Consider the following 13,746-nt stretch of genomic DNA (forward strand, 5'->3'; position numbering starts at 1 on the left):
AGTTCATGAGGAGGTGTTGGGTCATAGGTTGGACTTGATGATCTTAAAGGTCTTTTCCAACCTAGCTCATTCTGTGATTTTGTGAAAAGGCTCTTCACCCAGAGGGTGTTTGAGTATTGGAACAGGTTCTCCAGGGAAGCGGTCACAGCACCAAGCCTGCCAGAGTTCAAGAAGCCTTTGGACAATGCCCTCAAGCGCAAAGTGAGATTTCTGGGGTGTCTATGCAGGGACGGGAGTCGAGCTCGAAGACCCCGTGGATCCCTTCCAAACCAAGACAGGCTGTGATTCCGCGAAATGCGGCTGAAGGCTCAGCGGGCAGGGCCGCCAGCTCAGCCCCGCCACAGGACGAGCCGCCAGCGGCCGCGCCGCCCCCAGCCCCTCACCCGGCGCCGGTCCCGCGCCTGCGCGGTCTCGTGGCGGCGCCTGCGCGCTGGGGCGCGGGGCGGGCGCCCCTGCTTTCGGCGCGGTTGCGGGTGCGGAGCGGCTGCGGCACCGCCGAGTTCGCGCCTCCGCGAGCACCGGGCGCTCCCGGCTCGTCCCGCAGGCACGCCGAGGCGGCACCGGGCTGCCCGGGAACGGGTGGGCGGGTAGGCGCTTGGGTGCGTAGGTAGGTACGTAGGTAGTCAGGTAGAGGAGAGTCGGCTGGTCCCACTGCCTCCTCATCGTCATGGCCGGCTCGGAGCAGCGGGAGGACGGGGAAGCGCCGTTGCCCATCGAGGATTCGGAGCTGGCGCTGGCCGGCATCAACATGCTGCTGAACAACGGCTTCCGCGAGTCCGACCAGCTCTTCAAGAAATACAGGTCAGTCCCGGCCGCCCCTCGGCCGCCCGTTCCCCGGGCCCCTTGCCGCGGCGCGGCCCCTCCGCCCCCGCGGGCGGGCGGCGAGCGGGCGGTGGGGCCGAGGGGCGCGCAGGGGGCGCGGGCAGCCTCGCCCTGCCCGGCCCCTCAGAGAGGGAAGGGTCGGTGCTGCCGGTCACTGCCTCGGGATGGGACACGCGTGTTTCACAGAATCACAGGGTGGGTCAGGTTGGAAGGGGCCGCAGTGGGTCCAACCACCCAGCTCAAGTAGGGTTATCCTAGAGCACATGGCACAAGATTGTCCCCACACCGTTGTTGAATATCTCCAATGAGGGAGACTCTACAAGCTCTCTGAGCAGTCTGTTCCCATGCAGGGTCACCCACCCACGCAGTAAAGAAGCTTCTCTTCATGTTATGATGGAACTTTTTGTGCATCAGTTTCTGCCCATTGCCTCATGTCCTACTGCTTAGGGCCACCGAGGAGAGCCTGGCTCCATCCTCTTTGACACCCTCCCTTTGGATATTTATACACATTGACGAGGTCCTCTCTCAGTCATCTCAAGGCTGAAGAGGCGCAGCTCCCTCAGCCTTTGCTCGTAAGGGAGGTGTTCCAGTCCTCAGTCTTCCTCGTTGCCTTCTGTTGGACCCCCTTTAGGAGCTCCATAGCTCCTTTGTACTCAGGGAGCTAGAACAGGGCACTTCAGATATGCCCCGACTTCACCAGGGCTGAGTAGAGGGGCAGGATCACATCCCTCAACCTCTGGCACTGCTCTCCCTAATGCATCCCAGGATTCTTGGCCACAAGGGCTTGGGGGTGATGTGTGGTGTGCTGTGGTGGGGGGTGTCTGGCGCCTTGTTGGAGGGATGGAGAAGGGCTGAGCAGGGGTCCCTCGGTAGCGCTGTCTGCATGTGGCTGTCGTGTATGTGTAAACACACACATCGTGTGGCTGGAGATGTGTCCTGGGGGGTTTTTGCTCTGGTGCTCGTGTGTGGTCTGACGCGGTCTTCAGCGTGCAACATAGATAGCAACAAAAGGTCTGTGAGTGCTGCTGTGATTATCTTTGGGCTGTAAGATTACATTCATAATCCCCACATACATCATGTCTATGTTTCTGCGTTAAGTAGGCATCTGGCAGGAGCTGCATTAGTGCAGCTGTGTAAGTCAGGCTTAAAGAAAAGGTTGCCCCTACCTGTCCTTGCTTCTTTTCTTAGGAGTAATGTCTTCCACTTGAGCTTGAGCTGCTGTAATTGCACATACATTCTAAATAATTGATGTGCACTATTGTGCTGTTGTCTGTATGATTAAAAAAGACTTTGGTTGACTTAAAATAGAACTTCATAGTGATGATGTACTTATGTATTTAAATCTTGTTTACAGAAAGGATGGTTGGAAGTGGAGTGCAGGGATTGAGACACATTAAGAACATTTTGCTTAATAAGAGCAGCAAAGGAATAACGCTTTGTGTACCTGCAACAGGTTAATATTAAATGTGTCATTTTTGTCTCTCATACCAGTATACACAAAATGTGTCATTTTGTATATACTGGTATGTTACACAAAATACTGTTGTGTAGAACTAACTGGAATATTGCAGGTGACAAGCAAGGTCCAATTCTACATTCCTCATAAGCATGAAGTCCGCCTCTTAGCCCAGCACTGCCAAGACCACCACTAAACCCTGTCTGTAATTGCCATGTCTACGTCATGTGAAGTTGCACCCTATGAGTTACTTCTTAACTATTTCTTTCTTTTGAAGCCCTCAGTTGTTCTGTGTGTCTAAGGAACCTGTTGGTTTTGGTTGCGTGCTTTTGTGTTGTGTAATTTTTTTAAGGTGCCAGTTAAGGAATACTCAGTGTGGTTTCCTCTCCTCCACTTTCGCTTGTGCTCTGCCATTGCTTTCTCTCACTAGTGTGAATCTGGAAGTAGTCTAGGAATTCTAAATACGTGATGCTTCTTACATTTTAAAGTAGTACTAGGGAGTAAAATTGTTAAGATTCCTGTTCTCAAAATGCAGTTTAATCCTCTCTTGAAAGGGTGAATAATGATTTCTTCTGCAAATTTATCTTGGTTATCTGGAATATTTTATTACTAAAGATATCTTAAATGCAGAAACTTGCCAATCTTTTTTGCCAGGTGCAGGCTTTTCTTTGTTTGATTTTATCAAGAAATGCCTCTTGAGTTCAGTGTACTTTCTGATTGTGGCTTTTAAAAACCCCCTGCAAGGAGTAGGTAGGAATCCCTTCATAAGAGTAATAGTTCATGATTCATAAATTGATAATTGCTCTCTTGGGCGTGAGATTTTCAGAGTAATTTAAAAACCTTGTCCTTCATCCCAAAATTTGTAGCAGGTTTCCTCTTGCTTTGAACTAATAAACCCCTACTGAATTGGAGAGAGGATGCAGCAAATTAAGCTCAACTTCTATAAACCTGAATTCTGGAGACATTTGCAGCGAGGGCCACTTGTTTTTCCCAAGAGTTTTTGGTTCTGTGCTTGTCTTGAATGTGTTCTTTTTGCAAGGACTTCAGCTATTGTATGTTTGCTTGCATGCAGTCTTAATGATTGTGTTTTTGTAGGTGTGTGCTTGAAATTATGCAGTAGGATGGGTTTATCCTAAATGGGGCTGATAAGCCAAACAAGGAGCATTTAGAAGCTCTCCATAATGTAGTATCAGTGTTTGTAATTAATGGTACTAGATGTCAAAGATGTCTGATGGCATGCAGCTTTTTTAACTTGACATGAGTGTGTGTTGTCTGTATTTCAGGTGACCTTTCTCGTAGAAAGTGTTAATTTTAAACTCCTGCCTATGCAGGTAGTTTAGCTCTGTTTCAGAAGCTTAGCAGTTATTAATGAATTGTAGAAGTGAAGAATGGAGATACTCAGCAGAACTTCCATTTCAGTAGCCACATCACTTAAACTACCTAAGACCATTTCTTAGAAACTGGTGGTTTTGATTCTGTTCTTTGTTACTTCAGTTTTAAATTCATTTGCCACCTGAAAGTTCTTGTGAAGAATTCAAATTAATGCTTCTGTCTTTATGGGACAACAGGCAACCTTGTCTCTAAAACACGCAGTATGTGTTTTTCTTTGCTCTTCTGCATTTTTGCATCTTCCAGAAAGTATTGAATGTTGAACCACAGTGTTCCTTTTCCTCTTGTAGCTTTGAGGATTTCTAAGCATATAAGAAAGAAACTGTCAAAAGAAAGCTGACTGCTGAGCCTAAAGTCAATTACATTTGAAAGCTGGTCGTAATGCAGTCCTTGAGGAAACCAGGTTTGAAATTGCAGCTATGCTTCATACACATATCCACACCAGTACAATCTTGCCTATTAAGAGTTACGGTACTTTGAAGTTATGTGCCACGGAATCATGATTTCTGTATTGGACATAGGAGAGTGGTGTTTTGTCCTCTGGTGGTTACAGCTCATATACACATCTATAGAGGGTCTGAAGAAGATGAATATTCAGTTATGTGCCAGATACAACATGTAGTTGGAATTTCATTGACTATCACACTAAAGCACTTAATGGTTCATCAGGTATTGTTTGGGAGTATTGTTGTTTTAAACTATGCTTGAGGGAAGATAGTAAGGTTTGAAAAATCATCTACATGTAGCATGTATATGCATATGCTTTTTCATGAGTTTATTTTTTTTTCTAAGTCCAGATCCTTTACCTGCTGGTGGTGATGACATTCTGATCATGAATCACATACCAGTGGATGTGGTATTTTTGTAGATCTTTACTAGACAGCACCACTGTCCTTAGTGCTTGTAGCCATGCTGGGTTCCTTCCGTGCTAACTCATATTTGAAACTGTCAGATATCAATCTTTGTATTCAGCTTGAACAGTGCTGACTCTGTCCTAGTTCTCATCAGTTTAAACTTTTGAGTGTCTATGGAAGCTGCAAGAGGTATGGAGGTTAACCAAGGACATAGTGAAGATGGAGCCATCAAGCATCAGGATGGTACTGGTTTGGTGAGCCACCCTGACACTAGAAGGAATGCTGAACTGGAATATTCTTTTTCCTGTTGTAGCTTTGTGGATTTCTAGACATATAAGAAGGAAAGAAACTGTCAAAATAACTTATTTTTTGCTGATTCTTCGTTTCTTAAGAGCATTTGCAATTCAAAAATCGCAATTTAAAAACTTCCTCCAGCTAAGAGAAGACTGTGTTAAATAAAGCCAGGAGTTTTTCACTGAATGTTGACTCACAACATACAACAACGTAACAACATGTAACAAATGTAACCATTTACATTTTGATAATGTAAATTGTCAAATTAGAGTATCCTGAGTTAGAAGGGGCTCATTATGATCAATTTATTGAACACCTGGCCCTGCACAGGACAACTCCAAGAGTTACCCTATATGCCTGTGACCATTGTCTAAAACACTTTTTGAGCTCTGTCAGGCTTGATGCTATGACCACTTCCCTGAGGAGCCTGTTCCAGAGCTCAAGCACCCTCTGGGTGAAAAACCTTTTCCTATACCTAACCTAAACCTCCCCTGATGCACCTTCATGCCATTCCCTTGAATCCTGTCGCTGGTCTTGAGTGAGAAGAGATCAGTGTCTGCCTCTCCTCTTCCCCTCAAGTTGTAGGCTGCAGTGAGAACTCCTCTCTGTCTCCTCCAGTCTGCAGAAGCCAAGTGACCTCAGCTGCTCTTCATACAACTTCCCCTCAACGCCCTTCACCACCACCTTTGTGGCCCTCCTTTGGATGCTGTTTGATGGCCTTGTGTCTTTCTTACATTGTGGCATCTAAAACACAAGCCGAGGCTGCCCCAGTGCAGAGCAGACAATTGCATCCTTTGACTGGATGACAACTCTGTGCCTGATGCACCCCAGAACACATGGTTGGCCCTCTTGGCTGCCAGGGCATAATCATAAGATCAGGGCTATTATCTCACAAGAAATCCAGCAATCTTCTGTCTCCTACCCAAGAGACATTTGACTCTGCGTGAATGATTTTAACATTGAGAAGGCTGGAAAAATTTCCAACTTCCATCTTAATGGAAAGATAAATGGTACAAAATGACAAGTAAAATGTATACAGTAAGGTCATATCCACAGAAGAAATTGAAGATTATATAGAGAAATGTGATTATAAGACAAAATGTGTAAAGGTTTAAAGAATGGGGCTAGCATAGAAAAACATGATGCTCAGCCTGCCAGGGTAAAGCAGAATGTGGAGAACTGGAAACTGGTGCAAATGGGAAAAAGCTTACTATGGTTGCTTAAAAACCCTGAAATTAATTTAAAGGTAACATGCTACATCATGTGTTTTAACAGTCACACAAAGTTAGTGATGGACCAGAAGTCCATTATGAATAGGCATTTGAACCTCATATTACCAACTTAAAAAGCTCTGTGGCCCAAAATACTTTTGATCCAAATGCAAGTTGAGGCAAGGTGACATTAAGCCAGCATTGATCAATAGGTGGATTATGACCTATGTATGGGCTGTCTAACCACTGCTGAAATTCTTGCTTATATACCTCAGCAAAGGAACCTTAAGAGCAAAACAAGTGATTTAGTAGATGCTGCAGCATCTACTAAATCAAGATAAGGCCAGCAGAGCGGAAGCTGATGTCAGTTGGTTGGGCACAGGATGATAGCATCTGGATTGGCAGCGTGAGAATAAATTGTGAGTGCCCTGCTAGCAACCCGGTGTGCTTTTGTTTGTTGCAGCCATGGGCAGAGGAGCAGCTGCTAGATGGATGTATAGAAAAGGGAGTTATTTGTAAGGGAAGTGATTTTTTTAGTAGCAGTATTCTAAATGTGTACTCCAGTGAGGTGAGATTTCATTGCTCAGTGCCAGGCAGAGTAGTAGTAATAACGATGCACATCAAACCAGCATCAGTTTTCTGGCTATTTGGATAGATTAGAAATAATTTAAGCATTCTGCAGTTTAAATCTTCCAGGAGCTGGGTATGCAGAGATGATCACTTTTGTGGTCTTCTTGACAGAGACAGAGGGGATGTTGCCAGAGGAAGTGGTAGAAAGAGTAGTGGGAGGCTGAGAGATCTGTTTGTCATATGGAGCAGTAGCTGATGGCTAGAAGTCCAAGAGAAGATGACAGAAAACTAAACTAAAATCTGGGTTTATAACTCAGAGGTTAGAAGTCAGGTTTGGAGATGGCAGAAGAGGTGTGATAATAAGCAGATCTTACTAATTAATTCTGTGAAAGATGCAAATGCTTTAAAGACCTTTTACTCACGTTAGTGCACCCACTCATTGATCTGCTGCTTCTAGTAAAATATTTCAGGCTGTTGTAATAGGATAGATACGTTTGTGTTTTAATCTACGTCAGGATTTTTGAGGTATTAAAGAAGTTACATGATGTCATTTAAGCTGCTGTAGTTGGTCGTGGAAAGTGATTTTGGTCAGATTGGAAAAAAAAGGTTTTGCTTAAGTCCCCAATTCTGACAGATTTAGAGAGTGCTAGTGGAGAGTTAGTACAAATCTGCTGATATAACTAGCTTGTCTCTCACCTTTGTAACTAGTTTTCAAATTAAACATACAATTGAAAATTCTTCTCCTAATCTCCAGTGTTTTGATGTTGTGTGTCTAAAGTTCACAGCCTGAAGTTAGAGCAAAACAATCTCCTGTTAATTTGCAGGAGGACAAAAGATATTGGATAAAAACAGTATAGAGCAGGGCCATAGAATTATTTTTATGTTCCTGAATTTCTCTTCTGGTTGTGTGTTCCTAGTAAAAATATAAATGTATGCTGAGGGTTCATTTAACAAAACAAATTTGGGCTGATTATGAAATGTAAACTAAACCTAGATCTGATATTTGCAGTTCTCAATGTGACATAATGCTGTAGTGCTTCCATGACACTTTTATTACCATGGGTTTTAATTTACCAGTATTGGATGAGAGGTGTACATACATGACTCTGTCATGTTTGTAGTCTCACAAACAATTTCTAGAACACATTTTAAAATAATCTGTGATGGAATAATGACCAAAGGATTTGTATGTTGTTGCAGTAAATTCCTTACCTTTCTATTTACATATTTTATGCCTTGTTTTAAAATATTCAGTTCCTGCTTCTATATTTATCTGTGAACTTAGATGAATTATGCCATTTTGCTTTATTCTTTCACTTTGTGGACAGAATTAATTAGTTTTGTTTCAACCTGAGCATCACTCTCAGCATGATGGCTGGAATTCTTGATGGACTGTGGTTGAAGTAGCAATGACTAGAAAAACACTGATGAAGTGTTGGCAAGTTAATTACATTACTCTAAATTTAAACCTGAGCTACAATGTAGTAGCTTTAGAAGCTGATGTGAAGAAGTGAAATACTGTCTTGGAAATAGCTGTAGAAAAAAAAAGAAGAAAATATTGAGAAGTAATTGATTTTTTGTTTGTTTGTTTTTATGTGCTTCAGTTCTGATGTATTTTTTAATTGTGAAACTGGGCCGTATTATCTCAGCATTATTAAACCAAAGCTTAAACCCCCTGAATGTTATCATCATGTGTGAAAATGGGGCATAATGGACACCTTTCTTCTGAAAGTGAGTTAATACCTTAAATATATGCTATGAAATGAGGCAAATCAATCAGGGTTTTTTGGGAGAAGCAATGTCTTGTGTAATGCTAGTTTATATGTCTGGAAGAAAGTTCTACTTCAGTGCTCTTAAGTTTTTGACTTAAGTTTAGTTACAGATGCCAACTTTATTGATATGTAGGACCTTTTACTGTGGTATCTTGCAGTAATGGTGTTAATAACATAGTTTCTTATTAAAAAAAATACCTTATGAGTCCTAGTTTCCCAGGTGAAGTGCAAACTGTGTTTTACAAAATATGTCTGGAGACTGATTCTTTTAATCCCCTTTCATCTTTGAGCTAATTATAAGTCTTGAGATTTTTCTCTACCTAATGGAGGTTTTTGCTTTCAAAGTCATGAGGACAACTTGGGTAGTGCAGTGTCCCAGTGTTAATTTGTATGCGGTTCCATAGCTCCTGTCAGCATTGATGCAGCCCTTGGTTTGCTGTTAATATCTTCTCAAGTGCTGCCTCATTTTTTTGTTTCTTAACAACTTTAGAGTTGTCTGTCAAATAGGATGAAACTTCATGTCTGAAGGTCACTTACAAGGAGCTTGAGCTTTCTGTGGGATTGTGTTTTTCCCAGAAACCTACTGTCATCATTAGTCACACCTCAGTTTTTACTGGGACAGTACTGTGCCATTTGAAACTTTCCTAGCTCTCAAGGAAAAGATGACTTTAAACTGTTGAAGAGTTTATCAGTCAACATAATACTCACAAAGACTGAGCACATAACATGGTTGTTGTTTAAAATTGTATTTTAAATACTGAAATTACCTCACTAAATGATCTTCCATAAAGCTGCAATTATTGTTTCTACCCAGTGACTATGTAGGAATGTGCTAGAAGTGTTCCTTATTTTCCTTAGTGATGACACAAACTCTGTGTGGGGGACTCCTACAGTAAAGTTTTGATGTTTTGATTGCCAAACTCCATGGTCTCAACAGAACCATCTCCCAGACACAGGATAATATTATGCATCGTGTTTCCTTGCTTCAGGGTCCTTTTGTGCTGCAGCCCATATGTGCTGTAATGGCAATGCTTTTTATAGATTGAGTGAGTGAAAGTTAAAAAGAACTGATCTGTGGCATTTACCTCATGTATTATAGCTACTGATAATTTCAGAATGGAATAATAAGGTGACTCTTGATTTTTTTGTTGTTTCATCTTTGATCATGGGGGATGAATTGGGAACAGAAGTAGCAGTGAGTGTCAAGAGTGCCAGTGTGGAAGCAGTTTTGAAAGGTCAGATGAAAAAGCTAAGTATGTACTTGGGGGAAAAACTCAACTGTACTCAGACAAATATACATTGGAATACTTGGGCAAATTTTCATTGCTTCAGTCTGTTTTGTACTCTTTAAAGAACAGTTGGCTCTCCACTGTAGTTAACTGTCTCAGTTTTTAACATTAATGTTTTTTAACCCCCCAGAACTGTTTATCTTCTGTGTAAGTGGGTCTGAGGAAACACAAAAACAAAACATTTGCTTTATTTCTGAGCTTCTTTGAAATGTGATGTAAATGCAGCTTCGTGCTTACAGACATAAAAACGATCTGTGGTGTTGTGCTGATCTGTTCTGCAGTTTTAGATCAGTTGGGTGTTGACAATGCAGGTGTGACCTTGGAATGTGTGGTGAAGGTTGTGCTGGGAGTATGGTGGTAGGACTGGCTGCTGGGTGGTCCCACATACCTCGTGAGTTGAGAAAGGGATTGCTCCATGTGCCCTTTGGAGCAGGGGTTCATGCTGGAAGTGCCAGCTGCAGCAAGTGCAGTTTGTGTGGCTGATTGCTGCTGCCCTGTGGAACACAGCTGCTGGGAGAACACAGTCCAGGTACTGAGAAGCAGAGACATTTGCTGGCAGCTGTTCTCTGTTGCCTGCTATCAAAGGGGGAGGTACTCAACCTATTTTTCCTTTGGAAAAAATAATGGGAAAATGTGACAAGTTGTATTGATCTTACATTTAGGTGTATATACAGAATTGAGCAGTGTGTATAAAAAGGGAAGGTTTTTCCTGTTGCACCATACTTTGTTTGTCTTCCCTGTTTTTCTTTCTCATTATTCTTGTTCATGGTCTTGCTTTTAGATATTTATGCTAAATCAAAAGTGAGAAAAGATGTGTGTGGGGGAAACATTGCTGACTGCTTCTTTAAAAAATGCAAAACACCAAACAGCCAAACTACTCTTGTATTGTATAATATGGGTTCACTACAGGAAATTTGTGTTTTAGCAATATACTTCTTTGTGTTTTTCAAGTACCTCTGCTATTTTAAAACTCTGCTTTAATATAATGCTTGTAAAATAAAGTTGAAAACAAATTGGGTGCTTTACTGTAGCAATATATGTTTCTGTAGCCCAAATTACGCTTCTTAAATCCTGGAAGTCTGTGTTTTTATATAACCTGGCATGGCAGCCCACCACTGAACAATGTGAATCACTGGTACCACTGAGGTCCTGATGTTTTTTTGTGTTTTTTTTTTAAAGTGCCTTCTGTGTAGCATTACTGTAGCCTCATGAAACCTGTCTGATATATCACCAGGGTTTTGGTTGCCTGAATTTTTTGATCTAGCTGTGATTTCACCCTTGGAAATAGGCCTGTGAACAGAATAGATTGAAGCATCTTAAAGCTGATCCACGCAGGGTAGAAAGATAAGGATTCTGAGCTTGAAACAAAACAGCTGCAAAACTATAAGCCTTTTAAGAACCTTGTATTACAACAACTTCATTATGTAGTAGATGCAATTTTTTAATGGGTAGGTTAACTTAAATTCATAGAAACAGTTGGAAATGGGACTCTCTTGATAGAACCAGTTAACATTTGTCTTGTAGGACAAAATCGTAGTGGTGAATTACAAGAGGAGAGTAGGATTGGCAGATTTTTAATGTTTTGTAGCTTTTTCTTTTGACCTGAACTGAATGTATTTTGATGGCAGTGGCTTCTCTTAAAATATGTAATTAAAATATGCTGCATTGTAATACCGAAAAGTTACTTTTGTAAGATATATTCAGTATAGTAAAATATATGGAGCTTTTGGTTTTCTGTTTCCATTATGTTTTACAGATATCTTTGTAACTTGATACAAAACACCCACCAAGACTTATTTGCAAACATACAAGCTAAACTCAAGGAATTCAATATGGATCCTTCTTACAGGAAATAGGTACAAATATAGTAACTATTTTTTGTTTTCTTTACAGAAACCATAGCCCATTAATGAGTTTTGGAGCCAGTTTTGTCAGTTTTTTGGTGAGTAGATAAGAGCAGAGAGTATACATCTCTTGGGGTTCATGGCTGTATGGGCATATATGTGTTCATAATACTCTTAATTTTTTTCCCTTTTTCTGTGACTATTTTTTTCAAAGTTTATAGATTAAACATAGCTGGAGAATGAGGCATTATGCTATGTAAAGCTTGTTTACCCATATGGTTTAAATAGAAAGTAAAGGTTCTGCTATTCAGCTTAAATGTATTAAATATTTATGTGTTCCATTAACAGAGCCATAATAAAAAGTTCTCTTAAGTGAACAGTGGAGTTATTTATTTATTTGATTAAAATAGAACTCATGAATGCCTGTTTTTCTGGTAATTTTTGCTATTGAAGATTTCTCTATCCATACTTCTGGGTGAAAGTTGTTAATTCAGTCCATTCACATTGCGTCCATTTTGGATAGATGAGAACTGAGAAGATGGATTTACTAAAAAGTCATAGTGAACAAATTAGGTTTGTTAAATGCTTTTTTTTATATAACATATTAGGAATTATAATGCCATGTATAAAAACTGAGCAGGTGTATTAGAAAGTGTTTGGATCTTGTTTTTTAGACTGTCTTTATTCTGACTTTGCTGCTTCATCTTAGATCTCATGAGAAATTACCTATGGTAATATTCTTGTGAAAGACAGAATTTACTATAATATGCCAGAAATACATGATGTGTGAATGAAATAAATATGAATTCTCTCTAGTATGCAATATGGAAAAATACACTGGTTAGCAAACCTCCTGGGGCATATGCTTCCTTTTAAGTCTGTGTAGAAGAGAAAGGAAAGAGAGAATCTCTCAGGCTTGCTTATCTGAATTGATGTGCTGAACCAGTGCAGCATCAGAGGATCTTGAAAGTATCTTGCTTAGCTGCTGTTCTAAATATAGCAGCAGCACTTGGTGTGCCTGTGTCATTCAGAGTTTTTGTTTAATAAGCTCCAAGAAAAGAAGTTACTTGTCCTGAATTTTTTTTCAGTTGGTTCAGCAGTAGTCGGAGTCAGATGTGGTTTCTTTTTCTTCTTGCCTGTGGAGGGACTGTGGCTATTATTTTGAAGAATTTAATAGCTGCTTGTTGTTACTGACTTTGAAGGCCTGTTATTTATATAAATGAATAAAAATGGATACCTGCACAGATGCAAATCATGCCTTACATAACAAAAATTTAAAATGAATGTATAGGAATTTTTCTTCGGCTTAAAGTAACCTGATGGTCCATTCAGTTCAACTGTATATTAAGATCTAAGATGGAGGTTTGCCCTTAGTGTGTTCTGAGTTGATTGTCTTGAAATCTTGGTAAAGATCTCAATCTTCTAGTTTGGTGTTTCTGTGTTAGAAGTATTTGCACTGGTGTATGCATATTACTACTTCAGGTTAAAAAGTTTTATTGTCTGGTTTTTATGAAAATTTTTTCTATCCTACAGCTTTTGTTGAAATAAAAATATTTGTGGTTTTTCTCATTCAAATGTGCTTGGTTTTTAATAGAATGCCATGATGACATTTGAAGAAGAGAAAATGCAACTGGCATGTGATGACTTAAAGGCTACAGAGAAACTTTGTGAAAGCGAAGAAGCTGGAGTTATAGAAACAATCAAGAATAAAATTAAAAAGAATGTAAGAACATAATTTATGTATTGAGTAAATTTTTTTGGAAACTTCCTTTCTGTCCTCTTTGTATCTTGAAAAGGTGATTTTTGGTATGTGAAGAGCCATTGAGATTAATAATAAATTTGGAAATTCAGTCAAATATTTTACTTGTATTTTCTAATTGTTCTAAAATACTTAGTCTCAGGTGAGTGAAGTGTCTTCTATAGTGTCAGGTTTTGTTGATGTTAGTAATTGCTTCCTGAACATGCAAATTTATGACCTACTAAAATTATTTCAGGAAGCTGGTAGCCTGTCTAATTCAGGCTAACTTTAATTCATCCATGCTCTAGTAATGTTCAAAAGTTGTGATGTTGAGGCTGCAGATTGCTGTGAGCGAGGCATATTCCTAGGGAATTTTCCTTCCCTTTTTAGATTTATCATTCTAAATAATAAAGGAAGAATAAAGCATGGAGATTCAGAACAAGTTAAAGTAGTTGTATAGAAGCATCCAGTGAGCAGCCTGCCAAGTGTGACACATCAGAAAGCCAT

At 40.4% G+C, this 13,746-nt stretch overlaps 1 protein-coding gene across 1 annotated transcript in view; it reads left to right on the forward strand.

Annotated features, from left to right (window-relative positions):
- Window positions 1–468: 468 nt before the first annotated feature.
- Window positions 469–13,746, forward strand: part of TTC39C (tetratricopeptide repeat domain 39C) — a 37,181-nt gene continuing 23,903 nt past the window's right edge. The window contains exons 1-3 of the mRNA XM_030971357.1: window positions 469–801; window positions 11,551–11,599; window positions 13,096–13,224. Of these exons, the coding sequence (XP_030827217.1) occupies window positions 668–801; window positions 11,551–11,599; window positions 13,096–13,224 (312 nt within the window). The 5' untranslated portion in view covers window positions 469–667. The remainder of the gene's footprint in view (window positions 802–11,550; window positions 11,600–13,095; window positions 13,225–13,746) is intronic.

The sequence above is a fragment of the Camarhynchus parvulus genome, chromosome 2, assembly GCF_901933205.1.
Source record: "Camarhynchus parvulus chromosome 2, STF_HiC, whole genome shotgun sequence".
Taxonomy (NCBI): domain Eukaryota; kingdom Metazoa; phylum Chordata; class Aves; order Passeriformes; family Thraupidae; genus Camarhynchus; species Camarhynchus parvulus.